Genomic DNA, 26,635 nt, shown 5'->3' on the forward strand with positions numbered 1-26,635 from the left:
TTGCATTCATCTTTAGTCAATGAGAGGACTTTGTTCTGCTCCTCTTCCTTGAACATTAGTGAAACATGTACTTGATGCTAGGTACTGCACAAGTCTCATTAAAGAAGAGTTTAATAAAAATAAAATACGGTGCTATTTATTGTGGAAAATATTAAAAAAAATATAAAGACCAAAGTAAATGTCACCTACTATCATGATATCTAGATATCTAGTAATCACAACTATATTTTGGTGGATTTTATTTCTCAGTATTTACGTGTGTGTGTGTGTGTGTGTGTGTGTGTGTGTGTGTTTAACAAAATTTGGGTATTCTTTTGTAACATAGTTTTTCTTTAAAAATATCTACTGGTATCTTTCTATTCATAAAGATTCTTCTACAGCACAATATTTAATAGATATACAAACTTTGATCACAGGACTCTATTGACTCATTGCAGAATTGAATGGTAGCCAAGTATATGGACTCTGAAGTAAGACTATGTAGGTAGAAAACACAGCCCATCTCCTCTAGCTGTGTGTTCTTAGGCAATTTATTTAACTTCTCTAAGCATCAATTTCCTTACTTATAAAACAGATGCAATAATAGTATAGACCTCATAGAATATCATGACAATTCAATGAATTAATCCTTCAAAAAGCATCAAGAGAGTAGGCAGTCAATAAATATTAACTGTTGTTATCAAAAGCTATTTTGTCCAATCTAATATCTATTTTAAAGAGGTAAGCGTAGTTCATTTGTGGCTCTCAAAATATTTAGATTTTTCTATAATTTTAAGATGTAGTTTTTTTGTTTGTTGACCATTTTCTGTCTACTATACCCACCCATTTCTATCTTCTCTTGTACTGAAAATATTTCTTGATTTGCCTTTTTGTTTTTTTCTCTGCTGGTTTGGAAACTTCTGATTGCATTTCTATTGTTTTATTGGTTATGTTTTTGGCATGCATAATAAACTATAAATTATTGAAGAAATCAATAGTGTTATTCTTTCTCAAATATGAGAAGGACTTTAATGTGCTCTGATTTATTGAACACTGCAGTTTCCCAACCTGTTATAGTTATTTGAAGATAAAAACTAATTTTTATTTAAAATCAATGGCTTATTAAATTTATGATATATTTATTAATTTTTGTGCTCACCATTGATTTTATGTGTTCCCCTGAGTTCACTTTCTTGCTGACGTACTTCCTTTAATGTTTATTTTTGGAAGGGTCTTGATAAATTATTTTAGTATTTGTATGCTTGTACTCTCAGTTTTTTACATGATAGCTTAGCTAGGTATAAACTTTTAGGTTAACAATTACTTTCTTTTGTCTTTTGATTTCTACTGTCACTGAGGAGAATCTTCTTATTTTGATTGTTTTTCTATAAGCAGGCTTTTCTCTGTTGTAGCTCTTAAGATTTTTTCTTTGTCTCTGACGATTTTTAGTGTTATGGCCATGTGTCTGAATGCATACTTTATTTATTTTGATCAGTTATTAAGAAGCTTTTTCTACCAGAGGACTTGTCTTTTTTTCTAATCCTGGCAAATTTTCAGTGATAATTATTTAAATATGCTTCCCTATTATTCTCTCCGTCTTTCTTTTATTACAGTCCAAGAAGATGTATATTAGTCCCTCCAATCTTTTCTTCATGTCTGTGTATTACTCTTCCATAATTCTTTATCTCAGCCTTTCAGGGATATATTCTGAGAGGATTCTTGTGCTATATTTTTATTCTTTCTCTATATGTTTAGACTTCAGTTTATGACATCTATTAATCTTTATTTGTTTCAACAACTATACTTTTTATTCCATTTTAATTGGCTCTTTGTTATATCTATCTATCTATCTATCTATCTATCTATCTATCTGTCTTATTACATTTTTTCTTGTTTTATAATATAATTATATTATTTGGTTTTTAAAAAATTAATCTTACATCTTCTTTTAGCTCCTTGAGCATCCTATGTTTATTTAAAGACTTTTCCATATCCTTCCATCATATTCACAAAGGACATATTCAAATTCTGGTTACTGTTTTTGTTCATAGTATGGCATAATATTTTTTCAAGTGATTCTGCAGGTGCCTTTTAAAAGCTATTTACTTTGAAATAAAAAAAATGAGGAAAAATTGAAAAAATAGTCAAAAATTACCTGCATAATTCTTAAAAGTTTCCTAAAGCTTATCATTTTACTATATTTGTGTTATCATTCTCTCAAGGTCTAAATACATGCATTTTTTAAAAGTAATTTGCAGATATAATGCCCTTTTGCCCTTAAATACTTCAGTTTTCATTTTCTAAAACAAGGACATTCTTCCATACAGCCAAGGTACAATGATCAAAATCAGGAAATTATCCTTGATATAATAGTATTATCTATTCTACATATCTAATTCAAATTTTATTATACTATTAATGTTCTTTATAGCAAAAGAGAAAAGAATTTTTCTGGTCAAGGCTCCGTTCTATGATCACACATTGCATTTAGTTCTTATGCCTGTTTAGTTTCCTTTAATGTGGATATTCTTCAGTCTCCCCTCCCCTTTTTTCAAAGCCTTGACTTTTTATTGTTTTCAAGAATACAGAACATTTATTTTATGTATCAGTCATCAATTTGGGTTTTTCTGGTGTTTCCTTACAGTTTAATTCAGATTATGCATTTTTGGTAGAAGACCTACAAAAGGGATATATCCTTCTTAATACATGATTTCAGAAAGAATCTAAAATCTCTCTTTTTTTAATGTTTATTTTTGAGAGAGAGAGAGAGAGAGAGAGAGAGAGAGAGAGAGAGAGAGCATGAGCAGCATAGGGGAAGAGAGAGAGAGGGAGACACAGAATTCAAAGCAGGCTTCAGGCTCTGAGCTGTCAACACAGAGCCTGACATGGGGCTTGAACCCACAGACCACGTGATCATGACCTGAACCAAAGTCAGATGCTTAACTGACTGAGCCAGCCAGGCATCCCTAAAATATCTCTTTGTCCAAACATTGATAATGTTAATTTTGTTTACTTGAATAAGATAGCTTTCAGGAGCTACTATTTTTCCTGAGTAGTTAATAAGAATCTGTAGGGATATACTTTGAGTTTAGATTAATATACTGTGTTACATTTACTTCCACTCATTACTTTTAGCCTTCAATGATTATTCTTGCCTGAAGCAATTATTACCATGGAGATTGACAGTTAGTAGTTTTCCAATCCCTTCATTTCTTCTACACTTATCTTTTTCCTTGTTTTAAATTTAAATTTTTGTTACTTAACATAAAGTATAATATTGGGTTCAGGAGTAGAATTCAGTGATTCATTACTTACATACAAAACCCAGTACTCATCACAAGTGCCTTCCTTAGTATCCATCACCCATCTGGCCCAATTCCCACCCACCTACCTCTGTCGACCCATAGTTTGTTCTCTAATTGGCATTTTTCTATAAGGAAATGCTTTCCCTTATGTCTCATTTGTTTATTCATTTCTTTTTACCAGTATAAATTTATGAATATTCACTTTATTATATAGGTTATAATTTGTTACTGTCTTTATTTGTTGCACAAACTGCCCTAAATTTGGCCATTGGAATTCCCTTCAAGTTGGCCTCTGTGTCCTTTTGAAATATTCCCATTAAGTTTTGAGCACTTTTTTATTTTCTGGCAGGCTCATGTTGTACTTTTTCTGCCCCAAAAGCGATCCTTGGTTCCATTTGGTGGAGAATGGTATTTATAAGCCAAAATCTGAGTGTTAGTTGTACTCATTCTTACTGGGGTTTCATTACTTTTTGAGGACCTCTCAGCAGATAGAATCAAGGAATACATGAAAGAATTAGGGAAAATATACCCCTATTTATTTTTATTTCTATCCATCTATCTATCTGCATATCTACCATCTTTTTAAACTTTGAGTTCATAGAGCTACCTTCATTCTAATCTAATACCAAATTATTTCTTCATTAACCATTTATATATTTATAACTGCCTTCTCTGATAGTGAGAAACAGGGCTTCCATCAGTGGCAATATATTTACTTATTTCTTTCAATCTTAAAACACACAATAAGCAGTTTTGCATTGCTTGATAATTCTTACTATCAAGTAAACCTAACTAGATCCCAATATTTGTTTATAGCTATTTCTTTTTCTTAACTTCATTCTGTATTGAAGTGCAGTCAGAATACTTTGTTCAAGAGTTCCTTTAGTTAGTTTTTCCCCCCACTTCATGGATTTTGCTACTAATTTGAAATGCAGCTAGGTTTATTTGTTTTTCAGTATATTCCATTTTGGATCTTTTTTTCCCCTTCTTGAATTCTGTTACCTATCTCTCTCTCTCTCTCTCTCTCTCTTTTTTTTATTGCACAACACCCAATGTGGTTCTAAAGTTAAAACCATATAAAATAATATATTCATTTTTATTCATACCCTTCATCCTGTCTACCTTGTTTCCATATCCCTATACTTTACACCCTTTTTCAGTCCTCCTGATAAGTGATCAGCTTGTTAGTTTCTGGTGTATCATTCCTGTATTTTTGTCAACAAATAAGCATAAATATGTTTTTTCTTTATTTTTCATTTTTATGTATAAAAGATATCAAACTATCTGTATGCTTTTACACTTCTGAAGACTCATTTTGAGTGTGCGATTTATTTTTGTTTTCTATACATTCTTATGGAAAGTAATTTCTGTCTGGAATTTTGTGTTTTTTCCCCTCCCCCCACCCATTGGTCTCTTGGACTTCTGGTCCATAATCAGGAGTTTTAACAGCTTCATTTCCCCATCTCCATTGTAATAGAACACCTTTCACAAATCTAATTGTGGAGCAACATGTAGGTTGACTCAATTCCTGGTGTAATGAGATAATCTTTGTAGATCCTCTTTCTACTGCATTTAATTTTTGTTTTATTTATGATCCAGAGAGATGTTTATATTGGCTTACGTTTCAACTATACCTTATGTTTTTTGCCTTTCATATAGTAACTGTCATTGCTGAGTACTTAGAATAGAATGGATGTAATATAAATATAAATTTACAGGGCCATTTTGACAAGAAACATAGCCACTATTTATTATGTTTTTCCGTAATTTAGGACATACTGGTTATTTCATTATGATTAACAAAATTATAATTAACATTCTTGTACATACATTTTATATGAATCTCTCATTTTTTCTTTAGGATATATTTCTGTAAATGAAGTTGCTGGGTAAATGGGTAACTGGATTTTCAAGGCCTTTGAAAGATATTGCCAATTTACTCTCCAGAATTATTTTACCAATTTATATTCAAACCTACTATGAAAAACAGTACCAAACATTTTCTAACACTACTTTTAGTTATTTTTTTGGAAATTGGTAAGTAAAGAGTATAATTTTCGTAATTAATTAAAATTTCTAGGCATGCTTTAATTTTGTGTCTCTTTTGGCCTTATACTCTTCTCTCAGCAGAATTATTCACAGCTTTTATCAGAAAGTTCTGTAGCCAGTTGCTTAGTGCCTGTCTTCTCAATTTGGCAATCTGCAGCTTAAGGCAGTGGCTTTGTTTATTGGTCATTGATTTCCTTATACTTGGCACAGAGTAGGTCATCAATATAAAGTATTTGAATTGACAAATTTACAAATTTACATGAAAAAATCATTGGACTTTGTGTGTTAGATTAGTTCTCATTTGTTAACATTTTTCTCATTGTTAACATTGTCATCTCCTGGTTCTCTCTTTTTTATTTACCTTAGACATTGGTAAAGTAAGATTTGAATTTCTATAGTAAGGCTAACTTAGTTTTCTATGTGTTCCATCTTTGTTATTATTGATGATGATAATGCTTTTTCTTTTACTTTCTTGTCTTCTTTTAGATTAGGTGAATATTTACTACAATTCCATTTTTATCATTTCTATTGGCTTTATATTTTAGTGGTTTTCCTAAGTATTACAATATATATCCTTAATTTATGACAAATGACTATGAATTAAGATTTTGCCACTTCACATATAATGTAAGAATGTTACAACTCTTTATTCCCTAGAGTAGATCTGAGGACATATTTTGTATCATCTTTCTTCAGCAAAAAGAGCTTCTTTTAGTATTTCTTGTAGTTATGTCTTGTTGGTAATGAGTTAACTCAGAGTTTCTTATGAGAAAATGTTTATTATTCAATTTTTTAAAGAATATTTTTGCTGGATATAGAATTGCAGAATATAAGGGTTTTTCCCTTCTTTCGGTTCTTTAAAGATATCTTTCTATTGTATTTGAAATTACTTTGTTCCTGCTGAGAAGTCATCAATTATTGTTATTATTGTTCCCCAGTATGTAAAGTGTCTCTTTTACTGACTGTTTTTAATTTTTTTATTGTTATTTCGTTTCTCCATCTCCATTGTTGTTCATTTTTTGTTTCCACTAATTTGACTGTGATGTACTTGAGTATAGCTTTCATTGTGTTTTTGTTCTGTATGGGGTTTGTTGAGATTCTTGGATCTCTGAGTTTATATTTTTTATCATATCTGAAAAAAGTATAACTACTATTTATTTAAATATTTTTCTACCCAATCTTTCTTTATTCTTTTTCTGGAAACTAAATTGCACATATATTAGCCCATGAAATATTTTCCTGCAGATCTTCTCTCTATTGATCATTTTTATTGCCCCATCTTCAAATTCACTGGTAATTTCTTCTGTAGTATCCAATCTCCTGTGAAGTTCAGTCAGTAATATTTTTTATATTATATATTGAATTTTTAAGGTCTTGAATTTGGTTCTTTTTTATTCTGTCTCTTTATTAATATTCTTCCATCTGTTTACTCATTATGTTCTACTTTTCTTTTAAATTCTTAAATATATTTAATAGTGACTTTTAAAATATTCACTGATTAATTCTAGTGTTTTGGACATATCTAGATCATCTTGTGTTGATTTGGCTGTTCCCCATTGGTTATAAGTCACATTTTTCTGCTTCTTTGTATGACTAGTACATTTTGATTACATACTAAACACTATGGGTTCTTTATTTTGAGAGTTTGGATTTTGTTGTCCTCCTTTAAACAACATTGAGTTTTGTTCTGGCAGGTAGTTAGTTTACTGACAGATGCTCATAATCCTTTCAAGACTTATTTTTAAAGCTTTGTAATACCAGTTCTAGAGTAGCCATTATTCTAGGTATAAGGTAGTGTTATTCACAAGACATGGTTTTCTAGGTCCTCAGTTTGAATTCCTGGGAGAGAGCATTGTTTCTCCCCTTTAGCTACTCATATGACATATCTCTCAGTACTGTGCAGCTTCTGTAATCTTTACTCAGCTTATGGTTTCCCAGTAACTAATGCCATTACAGAATATTTATGTCTGTATAGAAAACATTTTACTAAGCCAAAGACTTAAGAGAAACCCTATGCAGCTTTCTGGAATAACTTCTCTTCTGAGATATCTCCTTTCTGATACTGTACTCTATAAATTTCTCCTCCTTCAGCAGCTCTGAATTCTGACCTCAACCTCTTCAGTTCAGAGAGGCCTCTGTTTTTATTTGGCCTCTTCTATTTTCTCAGGTCAGAAAGAACCTCCAGGAAGAAAGCCAAAGAAATTGTGTGGCTCACCTCACAATGTTTCTGTTTTCTCAGGGAGTCACAGCCCTCCATTGCCTATTGTCCAAAATCTGAAGTGTTGTTTCATATATTTTGTCAGCTTTATAGTTATTTATGGAAGTTGGTCTTATCAAGTACCAGGTACTCTGTATGGTTGGAAGCAGATGTCTTTGTCATTGTAAATTCTTAAAAAGTCTGGCTTATTACTATGCAGGTATGCAAAAAATGAGAAATCTTTCTATGAACCAATATAGAATCATGTACATTTTATGAACCAATATAGAATCATTACTTTTAAAATGAAAAAGCAAAGTGCTAAAGAATATATATAATATGCAACCTTTCGTGTAAGAAAGAAAGAGAAACAAAAACATATACATGTATTTTCTCATTTGTGAAAGAGTCACAGTGGGAAGGATAAGTCACTCATTAATGATATTGGTTATTTACAGAAGATGATTACATTGGAATAAAATGAGCAGGAGCAGAGTGATGTTTCTGTGAATATACATTTTGTATAGTTTGGATTTTAGAACTGCATTGTTTCATATTTAAAACATAAATAATTAAAGCCAATGAAAGGAGTACAAAATATAACACAAACAAACAAATGAACCTATTACAAATGAATGATGTAACCACTTTGAAGGAGAGAGAGAAAAGAACTAATTTTACTTTGAAAAACAGTATTTTACTATATTCACTAACGTTATTGGTAAAAAGATGCACTATTAATCAGATTTGTTTTTTACAGGTCTAAGAGTTAATGATTTCAAAACTGCTTTATGAGTTTTCAAAGATTGAATAAATAGATAAATATATTATGGATAATTCAAAGAAAAAAGTTTGAAGAGTTTCTTTCTCTCTGTATTTCTCTCTCTCACACACAAACACCATATGTATAATTTCTTGGCTCTCTCTGCTGAAAGGGACTAGAAGCAATAATATTCAGTAAGAATGAGTGTAGCTAGGCTTCTCAGTACAATTCTCCATCTTCTCCATCAAATGGAACTGAATCCCCTTGGAGGAATGGCTGACTCCAAGCCTGGGGCAAAGATAAAAAGTACAGATGAGCCTGGGATCTCTTGCTTTGCCAGAAAGTAAGAAAGTGCTAAAAATCTAATGGGGATATTTCAAAAGGACACAGTGGCTAGCTTGAAGAAAATCCCAAGGGCCAAATTTGGGACAATTTGAACAACAAAATAAATATAGTAACAGATGATAAAACATACATGACAATAAAAATCCATGAGTTTATACTGGTAAAATATGTGAATAAATGAATAAACAAATAAAGGAAACAGGATAAGAGCAAGTTCTGTCTATAGGAGAATGCCAACTAACAAGTATAGAAGGAATTATGGAATTAGAAAACCACCACTAGCAACCTCCATAGTAATAATTGTTTCAAACAATGATTGATGAATGATAAAACTAGTGAGTGGAAATGGGTGAAACACAGGATATTTATCTTAGTTCAAAGTATGTGCTATAAGATTTTTATTGCTTACTCATGAAAAATAGTAACTTTACAGTGTAGAAACCTGGCAGAACCACCTTAGCCAAGTGATCAGAGATAGCAACACTAATCTGCAGGACAAACTGACAGCATGTGCCTCCTGATAATGGCGTACTGAGAGGCACACATAATCACTTTAGTGGTGGTTTTGTGAAATATGTATAACCTGAATTTAATCATAAAGAAATAAATATTAGCCAAACCCAAATTAAGAACACTTGAAAAAATGTCTGTCTAGTACTCTAAAATATCTAGGTCTTGAAACACAAAGGAAGACTGAATTGTTCCAGATTAAAGAAATTAAAAATACATAAAAAATAATGTAATAAATGATTCTGGATTGGATCCTGAACTAAAAACTAAGAACATTAGCAAGATAATTGGTAAAATTTGATTAAAGTCTATATATTAGATAATAATATTGTATCAATGTTATTTTCTTGATTTTTGTATTTTTACTGTAGCTATTATAATGTTAACATTTTGGAAATATGTGTGTGGGGAACATGGTATTCTTTTTCCTATTTCTGCAACATTTTATAAGACTGAAATTATTTTAAAATGCACTTTACAATTAAGAGAAAATGTAAAGCAAAGACTAAATGAGGCCAATATGTTTGTGTAATCTTTACTTTTGAAATATTTCTCCTTTTTTTGACTCTTTTACTTTGTCCTTACCATCTCTTTCCTCAACCCTTCTTTTATTTGCTATTTCTCATGAGATTATCTAAATTCTTTGGCTTTATGTCTGAAACTCTCTAAACTGGCTTTTGCTTACCTTTTCTACTTTATGTTTCACAAGTTGTTGCCTCATGGTTTAGCAACATTAGATTACTGTTGTTCTCCAGCTTCTTCATTCTGACTTTTTGTCTTATGGCTTTGCTCATGTCTCAATTTATTTTTCCATGGCATTCTCTGCATATTTCTAATACTTCTAACTTGAATTCAAATGACCAGTTTATGTAATTTTCTCACCTACTTTACTTTAAGTTCCTTAAAAGTCTGGCATTGTAAGCATTATTTATGTTTATTGAACTGAACCTCTTTTGAATTTCCAGAGCACTTTTGTCTACTTCTTTTTTGACATTCAAAGTCTTCTACCCGATTTTACAGTCGCTTTTGTATATATCTTATTTCATTGTTTACATTATATATATATATATATATATATATATATATATATACACACATTTTGGTTTATGGAGCACATCTTATTTGTGCTTTCCTCATAACATCTGGTTCAATACTTTGTATGTAATAAAATTTAATGAATGTTTATTGAATCAATAAATAGGCTGAGGAGTGCCTTGGTAGCTCAGTCAGTTGAGCGTCCAACTCTTAGTTTTGGCTGGTGTTATGATCCCAGTGTTGTGGGGTTGAGCCTTATGTTGGGCTCCACACTGAGCATGGAGCCTGCTTAAGATTCTCCCTCCCATCCCCCCTCCTTCCCCCTCTCTCTCTCCCTTTCTTCATCTTCCTCTGCCCCTCTCTCCTGCCTGTGTACACTCTCTCTCTAAAATAATTAATTAATTAATTAAAAAAATAGGCTAAGAACCTTGAAAATTGGTATTCTTTTCTTTTAAGCCTAGTTTCTTCTTCCTGTCTAGCTTTTCAAGGAACCCTCAGGCCTTTATCTTTAGGGCTATAATAATTATGTTTACTATTCTCTCAGCAAAAAGAAAAAGAATAATTTAAATTCATTAGTTATTTGTAATGTTGAACTATTCTATAAAGCAGCAGTGTGTTGTTTCCTATGAAAGAGTATTCAACCTCACACTTCTGTATTTACAATGTTTCTTATATATGCAGAAGATATAACAAAATGAAGTACAACTAGGTGCTCTGTAAATATAAAGGCCAGAAAATATTAATAGGATTGGACTACTCAGAGCACACTGGGGTATGCCTCAAGCTGATCTGTACAGTTGTTATTCCTAGAGGAAGGGGAAGTACTTCCTAGTGGCTCAACATCACAGAGATTATTTAACTTACTTTCTGGACACTTCAAGAACTTTTGGTTCTTGAAAGGGCACAGATTTTGTGCATGCCACTCATCAGTACCAACATACATTTAAAAAAAAAAGGTTAGAGAAGAATGGTATGAATTAATAAAGAAGCAAACAAATCTACAAAACAGTTAATTCAGGTGAGTATATTTACTTTACAGAGTTCCAGAGTTTATAAAAATTCACTATAGGATTCTTTTACATAGAAAACATTTCTGATGTATATAATAGCTGTATCTGTTTAAAGTAAAGTTGGAAATATTTATTGGGACATATTGTGTAATGCAGAGTACATATGTGTAAATAATGTAATACATATCTATGCACATTTATTTTGTTCAGACACATGAAGGATACAGAAATAGTAATACATTCATTGCCTTTAAGGAGCTTAAAATCTGCATGAAAGGATAAGAAAAGCATAAGTAATGTTAAGTTTATTTTTCCTTTTGTTGATATTATGTGTTGTTCTTGAAAGAAGCAAGGTGAACTAATCATTATTAGAGATGCACAGGAGAAGTATATATCCTGAGGGGATCATGGAATGAGGGTGCCTGGCTCACTGAAGAAGAGCAGATGATCAGCACAGGCTTTGTAGTGGAGGGAGGAATATGAGTAGTCCTTTAAAAATTAAGTAGGGGCATTACCAGAACTGGGGTGCTCAGGAGTAGACATGGATTATAAAGAGAAAATGATTCCATTTAAATTGAACAGATTTGAGGGGCAGTGTGATTTTGAGAGAAACACATGCAAACAATTGAAAATGCAGGACTGGAAATTAGAAAGAAAGGTCCTCTAGAATTTGAGTCTAAATTTGGGAGTCATCTGGGAGTGAGTCTGGAGAGAAGAGGTAGAGAAAAGGAATTTTGGAGTAACAGCTGAGCCCAGGAGGTAAAAAGAGGAAAAGGAAATAAAATGGAAGAGGAAATCAGCAAGATGGGGTGTCAGCTAGGAGAGAGTTGGGTTTCTGAATATAGAGACAAGAATTACAGAAGTATGAAATTCCAGTGAGTGAAAGACATTGAGAACTATAGGAAGTTGGGGAAAGTAGAAAACAGTGAGGACTAGGAGGTACTCAGTGAGTTTTAACTGTGTAGTATTCATAGCTTAAGAAAGGACAGAATTCAGAAATGAAAGCAGAAATCACAAGCTGACTGCCTTTATGCAGACTCCAGCCTAAGTTTATATTTTGTTTGCCCATTCTTTGTTAGCTCACATGGTATTTAAAAATACATAATTTTGTCAATGTTTAAAAAATCAAGGTATTTTCCTAAGAAGGTCAGACTTCCAAGTTCTCTTGAAAAATTCTAAACATCTGGCCACAGTAGGTCTGGTTTTCCTCATTGCAGGGAAAATGCATGGAAATAACCAGAGACTGCACCCATTAGACAGGGAATGAACTGTCCATTTTGCCAAGGGCCATCCATCTCTTCCTCCATATTTCTTGTACCTGGCTCACTTTACTTATTTTGAGTACTTGAAATCATTTGACATTTTTACATCTAGATAAGTGATTTTCAAACTAGGATGTGTCACACTCACACCAGAAATATAGATTGCAGGATCCTATCCCTACTGTTTCTGATTTGGCAGGTCGGGGGTGAGGCCCAAGAGTTTGACTAAGAAGTCTCCAGATGATGCTGATGCTATTAGTATAGGGACCACAATTTAAAAGATTCAAGGATAAGTGAGTGGTAAGGAAGTAGTTCAAGAGTTTAGTGTAGTGGTAAGGTGAATAGACGCTGCATTCAGAGGGAACTAGGTTCTGGTTTTTCACCCAGGAAATAAGGGTGATAGTTCCTACCTCAAAGGTTTACTTTTAAGTCTGTATGAGATAATGCATATAAAATATGTATCAGCATCATCAAAGCAGGACCTAGCTTATTGTAACTCTTCATGAAATTATTCTATTGCATGTTAAATTTATTAAGTCTTTCAAGAATATTGATTCTGGGGAGAGGTCAGAGATAGATTGGTAGTTTTGGAGCAAAAATGATCAAGGATCTTTATTTTTTTTAAGAATGAAGGAAATATAAAAGTATGGAAAAAATACTATTTCTATGAGAGCTACATTGATGGGAAGTCACCAGTTGGAGTAATGGTGGGGATATGAAAACATAGAAAGCCAGCCAAGATACTGAAATTCAGGAAGCATACATGGGACACCAACTGGTATGAGGTAGGAAAGTTGTAGATTCATAGCATCCAACCCAGCTGTGGGATGGTTGATAAGGAGGAAGGAGACTGCAGTGGATTACATAATCTCCATATTTTAGATGACACCTAGCTAGTAAGTGGAAGTAAAGGGATTATAACTCATTTCTTTCATACTCTAAAATCCATGCTTTTTTCTTTTAACATAATGCCTGTCAAAGCCCACACTATTTACTATTAGACTGAACACTTGCTTGTTTATATAACTTCTTGTCTTTAGAATTATTTCAGTGTTATATCCTTCAGGAAGCCTCCTTTGATTCCTTAGTCTGATGCAGATGATCCTCTCATATTTTATATCTATTATTATGATTAACACTTTGTATTGTAAATTACATATTTATATATCTATCTGTCCCATTAGATAGGTGGGAGGATGGAGAGATAGATGGAGGATAGACAGTATATCTCATTGTTTTTGATATTCTGGGAATTAATAAATAAATTAATAAATAATAATAAGTAAATATTGAATTTCCAGGGTATAAATACATTTTTAGGGAGTAATAACTATTAATAACAATATTAATGTATTTTGCTTAATAGATGAAAAATAAAGGATTAAATTAGATGACTATCTCCTACATGGAGGAAAAAACAAACAGGGAACAAGTGCTCTTATCTGGCTAAGATGAATGACAAGCTCAGCTACTTGAGGGTATTCTGGTAGCCTTTGCTACCAGAACTTTATCAAAAACATAAAGTCCCTTACAGTGTGTTCAGCTGAAGTAGTGGATGTGCTGCCATGTTTTTTCTGATGATGGATCCAGGCAGCAAAGCTACCATGCCGGCTCAATCAGCAGCTTGATTCCAGTTGATTTCATCAGGGCTTACTGTGGGCATCTGCAATTGGCTGTCCTGATTTGTATAGTTCATGACCCCAGGGAGGAGTGTGTTTAATTTGTCAGTCTATAGTGTTCTAACAGGGCAGATAAACCATTTAGGCCATTGACAATACTCCAAGAGTCAGTAAAAATATAATAGGGTTGATCAGGAAGCACATTGGCCAGAGCTTCAAGAATGACCTTGAGTTCTGCCACCTTAGTGGAAGAACTCCTTCCATTCTCAGTTCTGCATAGCTAGAACTAAGAACAAAAAGTATTAGCATCCCACTGGACACTGCTGGCTTCAGTTTAGTGAAACCATTAGTGAAGCAGGCCCAGGCATTTAGTGAAACTTTAATGAATGGAGGACCCCATTGAGCCAGTAGCTTTGTCTCAGCGGATTTTAATTGGAGGTTGCTTCTCTTTACCAGAGGTTCTAATCAATCTCTCTCACTCACAAAGACTTGTAGCTCGGAGGAGTCAGTAATGTTGTGGGGCTGTCCAGACAGAGAGACTGCCATAGTTTGCTGAGAGCTTCCAACATAGCCAGTTGGTTTGGACTTCACTTTAAGGATGCTGATTTGTGCCCTAGCTGATAATATAGACCAACTAAAATGTCCAAGTAAGACGACACCGTCTCCCATATTCTGAGTCTAATAAGGTGCTGGGCTTTCTTTTTTGATGGTTGAGGCTAAAAAGGAGTATCTCCTCGACTGCTGAAAGTAATTTGCTTAGATAGGCCCTCAGTTTTGTCAGAGTTTATTATCTACTCCTGCTAGCTGAGGCTTGTGACTTGCCAAATAGGACATCATAAATCTTAATGGCAAACGGAAGAGCAATTTAGGTATAGTAAATAGATCATGAGGCTTGCCATATGAATAAAAATTGGTCTTGGACCTTGAGTACCAGTGGGATAGGAAAAAGATGTTGGAAAGGGAACACACCAGGTGCCATCAGTCAATGCAAAGGATTTAGTTATAGTTAAATGTTTGGAATAGTTGAGACAGTAGGAGCAACAGCAGAATCAATAATCCTGTGAGCCTCCAGATCTTGTTAGCCTTTTTTACTGGCCATGCTTGGCTGTTGTTCAAGATATTGCATCTTGGGTTTTTATCCCTGCTGTTGTTAAGTCCTTAAGGTGATGATTTCCTTTCTTCCCCTAAGATTCTCCACTTTTTCTGCTGGACTACCAGGAGAAAATAGAGAAAAGAATTGGAGAGAGATTTATGTTCTATTAGTATTTCTGTACATATAGCTCTTCTTGATCAGGAGAACCATTTCTGGAATTTCTGAGAATTTACAAAGAAGCGTTAAGACCAATTATACATTCAGCAGTGGAAACGATGAAAATAGTACATTGAGTTGGCCCAAAGGACCCTTTACACAAGGTCATTTGGCTTTCTTTCTCCTTGGTAAACCCTGCCCAAACATAATCACCTGAATCCCGGTGCCCCTTCTTCTGCCAACTCACAGTACCTAGCAGATTGTGGTTTGGGTGACTGTACACAGAAGATCTATAAGAATTTGAGTGCTTGCCCTCCCAGAAGTTCTCTAGCATATTTGGATGGGTGTGTGTCACCTTCATTTCCTCTTAGGAACAGGGAAACTTTAACTCCATTATTAATAAACTTTTTCCTTAAAGCGTTTAAGGTCAGTGTAAAAGGGAAAGGAGGGGCCATGAATCATGGTGAGTGAGAGCAGTTCTACAGCAGTAAGAAAGCACATTTACTTGTGATTTTCAGGGGTGTGTAGGTGGTTTGCAGCCCAGTGAAATGAACTGATAATGTTTTTGGTCTAACTGATAGCAGCAGCAAAACCATCAGTATGGACAATCTAAAGACTGGCATATTAAATGTATGCTTCCACAGGGGCACAAACTGCACATATCTGCATCACTTATGCAGATGTCCACAGTAAGAACCTGATAAGACCAATAGGAATCAAGCTGCTGACTGAGCTTGCATTGACACAATTGCTGCCTGCATCCATCATCATACTGAACATGGCAGCACATCCGCCATTCCAGACTGAGCACAAAGTAAATGACTCTATATCTGATGTAGAAGCTACCTGGGTATCCACATGTAGTTGAGCTTAAGATTCTTCTTAGCCAGATTGGAGCCCTGTTCCCTGTTTGTTCCTTCAGTTAAGCATTCATTAGTTTATCTAATTTAATCTTTTAATTTTTTATTCATTAAACAAATATTTATTGAACTCTGGGAATGAATAAATAATAACATATAATGCCTGTCTTCCAAGGAACTCTAACCAGACAGACAGATATATAAACATGTGATTTATAATGCAATAAGTTAATCACAATGATAGATGCAAACTATGGGAATAGAGAAGAGGAGCATCTACAATAGACTAGAATCAGAGAAATCTTGGTTTCCACTCATAATAGTTGCATGCTTCTCTCCTTTTATAATCAGGAGAGGTACACTACTCTATAACTATTGTCTGAATGCAGGTGGGAACTCTGCTCATCCCATGAATCTTGGGAGTTGCGGGTAATTGGCAGATGGGTGAGGAGGTCCCACCACTCAGGGTATAGTCAGCAGGGCACCATTTGGGAACTGTCTTTGAGTTTATTTCCCAGTACTCAGCCTGGAACCACTTTGTAAATTCTTCCTCATTAATAGGCATTAAAGTGGAGGATCATTATTATGCAGTTGAACATAAATTTCATCACCATGTTGGCTACCAATTCCCAAAGACATCCCAGAAATCCCTTTTATCAGTCTGCAAATCCCTGATCCTTTCTCTTCCAGAAAACCATGTCTGTCAGCATTATGTCCTTGTCATCACAATTGTCAAGAACCGTGAAGGGGCTAAGATTGTATCCTATTTTAAATCTAAGAACAATGACAAAGTTTCATGAATGCCAGAATGTCAGAAGACTCCTAGGACAGAAACAAAGGACTTTATTATGTACCACTATAGTAGTAACTAGACAGCAGTTTCTCAAGCCCCAGTACCTACAGGGCAATGCAAGGATGGCCAAGTGATATATTCCCATGCAGTGGGGAATAATCCTCAGTGTAGGTAACGGAAATATATATATATATATATATATATATATATATATATATATATATATATATATATATGTTTATTTACTTATTTTGAGAGAGAGGGAATCCTAAGCAGTCTCCATGTTGCCAGCACAGAGCTGGATGCAGGGCTTGAACTCACGAACCTTGAGATCATGACCTGAGCTGAAGTTGGAATGTTAACCAACTAAGCTACCCAAGCACCCAGGGAATGGAAATCTTTTTCAGTGGTCAATAAGCAAACTTACCTTTGCTCTGAAAGTAAACATATTTATCATCCAAAGTTGTAGTTATACAAAGATCTTTGAAAGGATAGTCCAGAATGAAAGTAGTCAGTGCCTCTGCTTGTTCTGAGGTCTTCAACTAGTACCACAGAGTAGACATTCTTGCAAGGATGGGAACTTATATAAGATGAAATTAACCCTTCTCTCTTCATCTTCCTATTAACCATGTTCAGCTTTTACCAGATCATCAATTTACACTTGAATGATACAAGTTCAACACTCCCTGTTGAAAAGCTTTGAAATTTATAAAAACTTGCCTTTGAATAACTGTCCCATTTTATTTTTTCTCTTTGGGAGCAATATAAAAATGGGTTAGATAGTATTCTAAACTAATGGGTTGGATTTATTCTAAAACTGACATAAGTAATACTGAATAATACTTATTCAGGTCGTAGGTATTTTATTTTATTTTATTTTTTATTTTTATTTATTTTATTTTATTTTTTATTTATTTATTTTTTCAATATATGAAGTTTATTGTCAAATTGGTTTCCATACAACACCCAGTGCTCATCCCAAAAGGTGCCCTCCTCAATACCCATCACCCACCCTCCCCTCCCTCCCACCCCCCATCAACCCTCAGTTTGTTCTCAGTTTTTAACAGTCTCTTATGCTTTGTAGGTATTTTAATGTGCATGTTAAAAGTTTGAAAAACATGTAGTTCACATTGCAGAGAACAAATAAGACATAGTGATTTTTTTAACTTTTTTTTTTAGCTTACAGATTTCAGTGAACCAAAGGAAAATCCTTCATGTACTGAACAAAATAAAGACAATCAGTGTTTTGAAAATGAAGCTGACAAAAAGACAAGAGTAAGTGTTAGAGTGTTTTCTTTGTTTCTCTGTTTAATGGGCAAGATACGTCTTGTTCTCTGTGAAGTATAACCTAATTTCTGCTTTTGGCCTGCTTAGAATATTGGGTTCACCTGCTACCGGGTTGACATTGGACTATGCATCATTTTGAGCAGTTGTGTGCTTTCATTTTGAGAATTTTGTTTGTGTTTGTTTTAGTGTAAATTCTAAACTAGCAATCACACAACCATTTTGTAATCTACTCCACTTCTCCTCTCTCCTGTCTGGTTCAGGACAGGAGAAAAACCCTCACATGACTCTTTGACAGTGGCTTTTAGGTTTCATTGGTTTTTTTTTGTTTTGTTTTGTTTTGTTTTTGTTTTGTTTGTTTTTTGTAATAGCTTCCCTGAAGCAATCTGAACTCTACTTCAATCATAATTTTTTTGTGATTGTCACCTTGTGTATTTATTCAAGACAGGGAATCAAAATCAATTATCTATAAGGTAATGCTAAACAGGTCATAGTGCTTTATTTCATGAAATCAAGAACCTGAATTCAAAGTATGTATATTTCCAAGTAAAAATATTTTATTAATCAGCAACCTCAGATTTAATCTATTTCTGATCAATTGCCACAAGTTGATCCTTATTTATTGTAGCCTAGTGAAATACGCCAATGTTGTATTCTCCATTTCATTGATAAAAACATCAAATTTAATTATGAAAATGAGAAAATAAATCATGATTATTTTTATGAACATGCATTAAGTATTTAAACCTCATAAAATTCTTTTGGGAGATTATTTTATAAATATTTGCTTTATTGATGCTTCTTGAAATATGTCTTTAATGATGTGCCTTCTTGTCTTTTTGGTGAATCTTCTATTAGCAAGCACAGGCAATCTTCATTGTGGCTCTATAGGCCTCAAATTTCTTTCAAATATGGGACAATATGTCTACTGAATGGTAAATATCAGTAAAGGATCGTTTTTCTGTTGATGACCATTTATAACCTGGGCTGTCTTCTGTTAATTGCCAATTAGTTGAGCCTCTTAATTTTGACTTGATTTTGAGATTTTGGCAAAGTTCTGAGTCAGATCCAGTTATGAATTTTCATCATTATGATGTGGGGTTAGGAGTGAATGGTAGAGAAAGGATTCTTGAGACATTTTATGGTGTAACTTAGTAAGTTTATTTAAGTAGCATGGAGACAGGGCCTGTGGATAGAAAGAGCTGCACTTTTGCTATATGAAGCTGGTGGTTATATGCTTAGTGTTCAAGGGGGAGGAGACATGCAGAGACTATTAGATTGTAAACATCTTCAAATTTCTGCTTATAAAACTATTTTCTCCAGATTTCTCTGGTGCTTGTAATTCAGACCAATATTAGCTATTGGTGAGATGTACAGGCAATTATGAGACCCTTTAAAAAAGTAGCAGCTAGCACCTATTTGATCCTTAAAAAAGCTTTGCAGGCTATAGGTCAGCCTTCTGGACTAAAGGTGCACATTCTTCTGCTTCTATCCCTCATCAGTTAACTGTGAGGAATTTAGTTAAAATAAGAAAGGTTGTATGGTAATTGTCCTTCCCTTTACAGGGAAACTATGGAATTTAGAGCCAAATTTAACTAGTGAGCAGTTTATGGAATCCTTCTATGAAAGACCATTGTGTGCTCTCCTGAAAAATGTTTTTTCCATGTTTAACATGGAATGTGTTATTTAAACTATTTGAAACTGTTATAATATGCTAAATACATTTCCAGGAAAGGAAGTCATCTAATTTGGCAATGGCAGCATTTTTCTCCGAAAGGAGAGAGGGAAGGTGAATGTCCATACTAGACTCATGAATACTTAGAAAACAAATTTTTAGACTTCCTGGCTGTTCAAGAGGATATTTGTATTTTTGCTTACTGAAAATGAAGTCATCAGGACTTAGTAGGATACAAATGTGCCAACTTGTCAAGCAGCTAAATGAAATAAGTGCTGGCAAATATACTAGAAAAAGTTTTGTGTTTTTATCATGGGAAAATATATTGCTAGCCTACACTATTTAATCTCTAAAAGCTTTAGTGTTTTAATCTTACAGAGTAGTTACGAGATTTTAATGAGACCTAAATATGAAAATGGTTAGTAGTGCCTGGAAAATAGTAGATTTTTATTCTATGAAATAAATTGCAAGACTTACACTTATTTTATTAAGATGGTAGACTCCATTACAAATAGTTCTCAGGGTTTCCTTGGGTTCATACCTATATTACATCACTATGTCTATAACAGTTTTTTGCCTGGAAACCATTTGGCCAAGAAGAGCTCCTGCCTTGATAATTTCTAATTGTTGATGTTCAAAATAAGTTCTGATTGAATTAAAATACGCATCAGTGAGAATTTCTTAATTATCTTAAAAACTGATTATATCACAAACAAAAGAATAGTCATTATTATTGTATGAATGTAATATGTTGTACATAGTGTACAACAATATTGTAACTATTGTACACAGACAATTCTTCAAAGGCTGTTGACAGTAAACCACAACTTGGAAATCACAACTGTTTATATCTATTAACTATTACACTGGACTTTGGTGTCTTCATCTTCATAATTAGGATGTTAGATCAGATTATTCCTAAGGATTCTTCCAGATCTAAAGTCAAATCATTCTGTGACAGTCAAGAGAAGACAATAAATTATGTTGCATAAATAGAGTCCACTAATAATACAATTAAAGTATGTTAGCCAGCAATAGCCAATGAACCCCGTGCAAATTTACACTTATGTAATAGATATGTATCTAGAACAATAAACAGGAACATCTTCATTAGGCCACATTAGTTTGAGAAACTTTCAACAATCCAGCTTATAGGCCAGTGATTCTTGAAGTGAATCCCCAACCCCCGCAACCACCAGCATTTTTATCCTCTAAAGACTTGTTAGAAAAGTTAGTTCTTGGGCTCTATTTCAGATCAAGCAAATCAGATCAAGTAAACCAGAAATGCTGGGAGTGGGACCCATACCCAGTGTTTTAATGAGCCCTTCAGCTGAGTCTTAGGTTTGCTACAAGTTGAGAACCACTGCCATGAGTAGTAAACCTCTGGACTTTCCTCTGATCAGTCACTAGCCATCTTCCTGTCACATACTTTAAACTAGACAATTTAGGGAAGACCCTGAAAGTAATTCAAGTATTTATAAGGCAATTAAGATAAAATAAATTGCACCATGCGTACTGTTTATGTTTCTTGTTTGCATTTCTCATTATTGGTGATCTTCTAAAAAAACTCTGCATGCTGATTTTCTAACATCATTCAGGAACATGTTAATGTCTGTATTCCTCTCTACTCTTAGTTGGCAAATTTTGGCCATAGCTTAATTCCAGGCTTCTGGAAGCTATTTTGCCCAGTGGGAGATATCTTCCCTAAAAGTATTGATCCATAAAAATCAGAATCAGAAATAGCTTTCAATTGCATTCTCTCTCTGTGCCATGGAAGGAAACTTTCCCTGCTTTTGTTATACATTTAGCCGAATTTCCATATATTTGAGCATGCTTTTGCCATCACTGAGGCTTAGACAACTGATTTCTCTTCTTTCCAAAGTGGTTTTATCAATTGCAGACTTTACCTCTGTTTTAAGGGCTTATATGAATCATGGTGTTGCCACTTGTCATAGGATGTGGAGAACTCTGAAGTTACAAAGGGCAATACAATTTGCAAAATTTGTTATAGGTATGTTTATAATAACTGATGAAATTTTGTGAAATCTGTGAGAAAATTAAAATTAGGAAATGAAAATAAAGATATCATTGGGAATTCTAGACCTTTACTGATGAAGAAATATTTTAAATTTGATGTGGTTCATTTTATTATTTCCATTGAACAATCTTAAATAAGTGGAAGTGTCTTTTAGGGCTATGCTCTGTGTTTAAATAAATCTAATAAACAAAGGGTAGTATTTGGAGATTTGGTCTTCCAGAATCCTAGTGAGAAACAATGAGGACTTTTAATCAGATCACAGGATGATGAGGGAATTTTGACACTACATGGTGACTAAGTAGATTTGAGAGATAGGTGGTATGAGAATGAAAATGGGAACATTTAGGTTGATTCACAGATAAACAGAGTGAATTCAATAATGTCTTAAATTTGAGATAATAGTGGAACAGCTAAGAAGAAATATTCTAAGAGGATTTGTACACATTGGTTGAGAAACAAGTGCGATGTCAAAAGTAGGACAGTGTGGGGTGCCTGTGTGGCTCAGTTGGTTAAGTGTCTGACTTCTGGTTTTGGCTGGTGTCAGGATCTCACAGTTCATGTGTTCGAGTCCCATGTCAGGCACTGCACTGACAGTGTGGAGCCTGCTTGGAATTTTCTGTCTCCCTCTCTCTGCCCCTCCCCCACTCACTATCTCTCTCTGTCTCAAAATAAATAAACATTAAAAAAAAGTAGGACAGTGTGATAGAGTGTAAAGAGTATAGAGTGAAAAGTCAGATACCACAGTTTATATTTTGGCTCTACCACTAATTAGTCATGCAACCTTGAGCAGATTAAATAGCCTCTATTTTTATTGTAAAATGTAGGTAATGCCTATCTTATAGGACTACAATAAGAATCAAATGAAATAAACAGGACTGACAGCTAAATGCTCTGGTTACTGCTTATGTTTGGAGACATGATTGCAGAACCAAACGTCTCAAAAATATTTTAAGTTTTAGATAATATTTTTGTTGTTTGATATTTAAACCTAATTTCTTACAGATTTTTTTAAACAAATGATTATTTTTGAAAGAGAGAGGGAGACAGCATGAGCAGGGGAAGAGCAGAAAGAGAGGGAGACAGAGGATCTGAAGCAGGCTCTACACTGTCAGCGCAGAACCCCATGCAGGGCTTGAACCTACATACTGTGAGATCATGACCTGAACCCAATTTGGATGCTTAACTGACTGAACCACCCAGGTACCCCTAAATCTAATTTCTGAAGCAGAAAACAGATTCTAGCCAATCTTTTGAATTAGAACTGTTTGGTAAAGGTATTCAGTGGGTACTATGCAAATACCATAATGGATAGGGCATAAAATTACGTCTTTTTAACAAGAACAAAGAAGTACCAGTTGGAGAAAAATTTGACTATAGGGAACATATCAGACTGGAAAGGAAAAGTGGTGTAAGAGTAGGTCATAATTAGAAAACAGAGAACTTGGGTCGTTGTCTTTGTACTCTGATGATTTGGGCATTCTTGGGCAAATCACTTGGCCAGTCTATACCTCAGTTTCCTAATCTAAAGTAATTAGATAATTTATATTTTAAATAAAATTTTTAACAAACAAACTTATAACACTTTGATAGAATGGGAAAATTATTTCTTTTAGAGAATCCCAACATGGACTTTAATTTTTTTTCAGATTAAAATGTTATCCGTTAATGTACTCTGTTAACACCTGCACATTCTGATTAAGAATAATTTTGCAGCTGAGCTCTATTTCACTATTTACTGTCCTTGCCAATATTTATAAGGAAACTTCTTTTCTTTAATGCTACTCAGCCATGGCAAAGAAAGCTTTTATGTTTGTTTGTTTTAATGAGAGCCGACTGGGGATTTCCATGCTTTAATATGTGTACCTTAGATGCTCTCCATGGTCCTTATTTTAAAATAGTTCTGAGTTAATCTTCCTGGAGACCTAAATTCAAAAAAAACCCACAGAATCATCCATTCCCCCACTCCCACCGCATACCAACATCAAGCTCTGCACAGCAAGTCCCACCTACCTGCTGGTTGCCCCTCAGTCTGAAAAAACAAACACAGAATCAAAGGATTAAAAGTAATTTTATTAGTAATTTGGAGCAATGACTCTCCTCAGTCTTAAATAACCTCTACTGCTGCCCTGCTAAGGGAGAATCTATCATCTGGAAAGCCTCTAGTTATAGGATATTTACCACTTCCCAAGGTATTTATTTGATCTGGGCAAGTTTAAACATTATGCTGTTATTTTTTAAAAATTAAACTCAGGATATTCAAATTATTGTAGTACTGAGTATATTTTCTCTTTTCTAATGTCAGTGAAAGTAAAGTGGTAAACTTCTAAGTATCTGGAATTAATAAGGAATAATTTTTTCTTTTTAATGAGATACTGTAGCTAACTGACTAATTTGCTTTACTAATGTAAAATGTAGAATGTAATTACTCCTCATTGTCTGGTTGATGAAGATATTGTGTTTTATCTTTGAGCACCTTGTAGTGCCTCAGGGTCAGTGTTCTGTCTATGAAAGATTAATCGCTGGACTTCTATACTAGCGTTTCAGGAGATCAGGTTATTGTGTTACTAACTCTGACATTTTCATAAAGTGATTTTAACTAGTCAATCCAATTATCAGTATACTGATTTACTAGCTGCCTCTAAAGCAACACAAATAACTACAGAAATGATAGTTTGGCCATTTGATGTTTCTTTGTTTAGGAACTTAGTTTGTTTTTTTTTTTTTTTTTTTTTTTTTACATATGTTTGAAAACAGCAAAGTATATTCTTTGATAGTTTAGGGAATATTCAGATATCCTGCCCTTAGAACCAAACATTTGAAATTTATGGTATTTACCAGCTGGATAGATGAGTTAATAATTTCTAAAGTACAGCAGATCAGCATTCTCACAACAGTGGGATGGAACTTGGAGTTAGATGATCAAGCTTCATGTCCTCCTTCATCTTCTCAGTCAGTGGAGTGCCCTCCATGCACTGGTTTACCAACTGAGTAACTATATAAATTTGAGCAAGTTAATTTTTCTGAGCCTCAGTTTTATCACCTGTAAAATTATACTTAATTCACTGGTTGTAAATACTTAATGAGAATATGTATATGAATGTGTCTAATCACAGCCTGCTAAATAAAAAGTTAATGCCGAATCTGAAAATTATTCTTTACTTTATGTATTTGTAAATACTATGGTTAGTGTAAATCACATTTTTAGAAACTAAGCAATATTAAAAGATCTTCCCTGTGATACATCATATTCATTCATTCATTCATTCATTCATTCATTCAAAGAAGTCTCTAGCATCTGTTACACAGCTGGGCACTGTTCTAAACACTGGTGATATAGCCACGGACAAAACAGGTAAACTTCTTGCTCCCAGAAATAAATTTCAAATAGAGGATATGGCAAGATATGAATAAAGAAGATAATTTCAGATTGTGATAGTTGCTATGAAGGAAATAAATAGGATTATGTGATAGAGAATTATGGGAGGGAATGTAATTTAATTAAGGAGGTCAGTTGGGGAAGATTTATAAAGTGCTAACATCTGAGCAGAGATCTGAATGATGAGGAGACAGCTGTGTAAAAACCCAGGGGAAGAGCGTTTTAGGCAGAGGGAACAACAAATTCAAGGCCTTGAGGAAGAATGAGAATGAGGAAGAATGAGGTCAGTGCGATGGGATGTAAGAAGGGGTAATGTGGGAAGGGCAGTTAGCGATACTACAGAGGTTATTTATGTCAACTTGAAAACAAAATTGTATTTCAGGTCATATAACTTTCTAGATGTGTGGCCTGTGCACAACTACGTGGATTTCTGGACTCCATTTAACTCATAGCATTGTACAGTAATAGGAAAAATTAAGCCTTATACGGAATGTACTTGATGTTCAGCAACATTTATATAAACTTTTAGGGGAACAATATTTATTGAATGTTTTCGTCATTTTTAGTTTACCACTTGTAATTGTCTAAATTTCAAAGGTTGTTTCAATTTGATGATAATAACAAGGGGAGTGGTTACATGGTTATCAATTATGTTTCAATTCACTTACATAAGCAAAATTGACATGCAAACTATTGTGGGAAAGTAGGTGAACGATGAGCATTTCTGTGGCAAGTTTTGATTCACTCAAGATTCTTATTTAATTTTAAAATTTTAAAATTTTAAGATATTTAAATTTTATGTTTTTCTACATACTTAACATACACAGAATACATAGACTCCTGCCTTTCGTAAATCATTTTAGGGATCCGGTACTATCCATGATATTTTTTTCATCATGGAAACACTCTAGAAAAGTCAGTCCTTTTCTAGTTGATCCTAATTTCCTATTTGCCTCTGGAGAGTTTGGAAATGAGGGCAGGCATTTTGCCATGATCTGCCCGCAGTCTATTTATTTTACTAAGCTAACAAGCTATGCAGATGTCATTTGTGAGCCTGCTGTCCTGGGTATATGGGGAACAGACAGACGGGATGGAAGTCCATGTGGGTGGATTTCTTCAGTTATTTCCCTTGGAGCTGATATTTCTAATGTGGAGGCAATTCCTTCTGGGTTGCTCCCAAGGCCCTTATAAACTATAAAGACCATGGTGTAGGAGCCCAGAGATGTGCCTGTCTTTTTGCGGGGGAGGAACTGCAAGTTGTTTGTAATTAGTTGTACAGAGTCCAA

At 34.0% G+C, this 26,635-nt stretch overlaps 1 protein-coding gene across 1 annotated transcript in view; it reads left to right on the forward strand.

Moving 5' to 3' along the window:
* LOC122231478 overlaps nucleotides 1-26,635 on the forward strand; it is a 520,961-nt gene that overhangs the window by 465,209 nt on the left and 29,117 nt on the right. The window contains exon 6 of the mRNA XM_042959603.1: nucleotides 18,156-18,251. Within this exon, the coding sequence (XP_042815537.1) occupies nucleotides 18,156-18,251 (96 nt within the window). The remainder of the gene's footprint in view (nucleotides 1-18,155; nucleotides 18,252-26,635) is intronic.

This window comes from Panthera tigris, chromosome D1, assembly GCF_018350195.1.
Source record: "Panthera tigris isolate Pti1 chromosome D1, P.tigris_Pti1_mat1.1, whole genome shotgun sequence".
NCBI classification, from domain to species: Eukaryota; Metazoa; Chordata; class Mammalia; order Carnivora; family Felidae; genus Panthera; species Panthera tigris.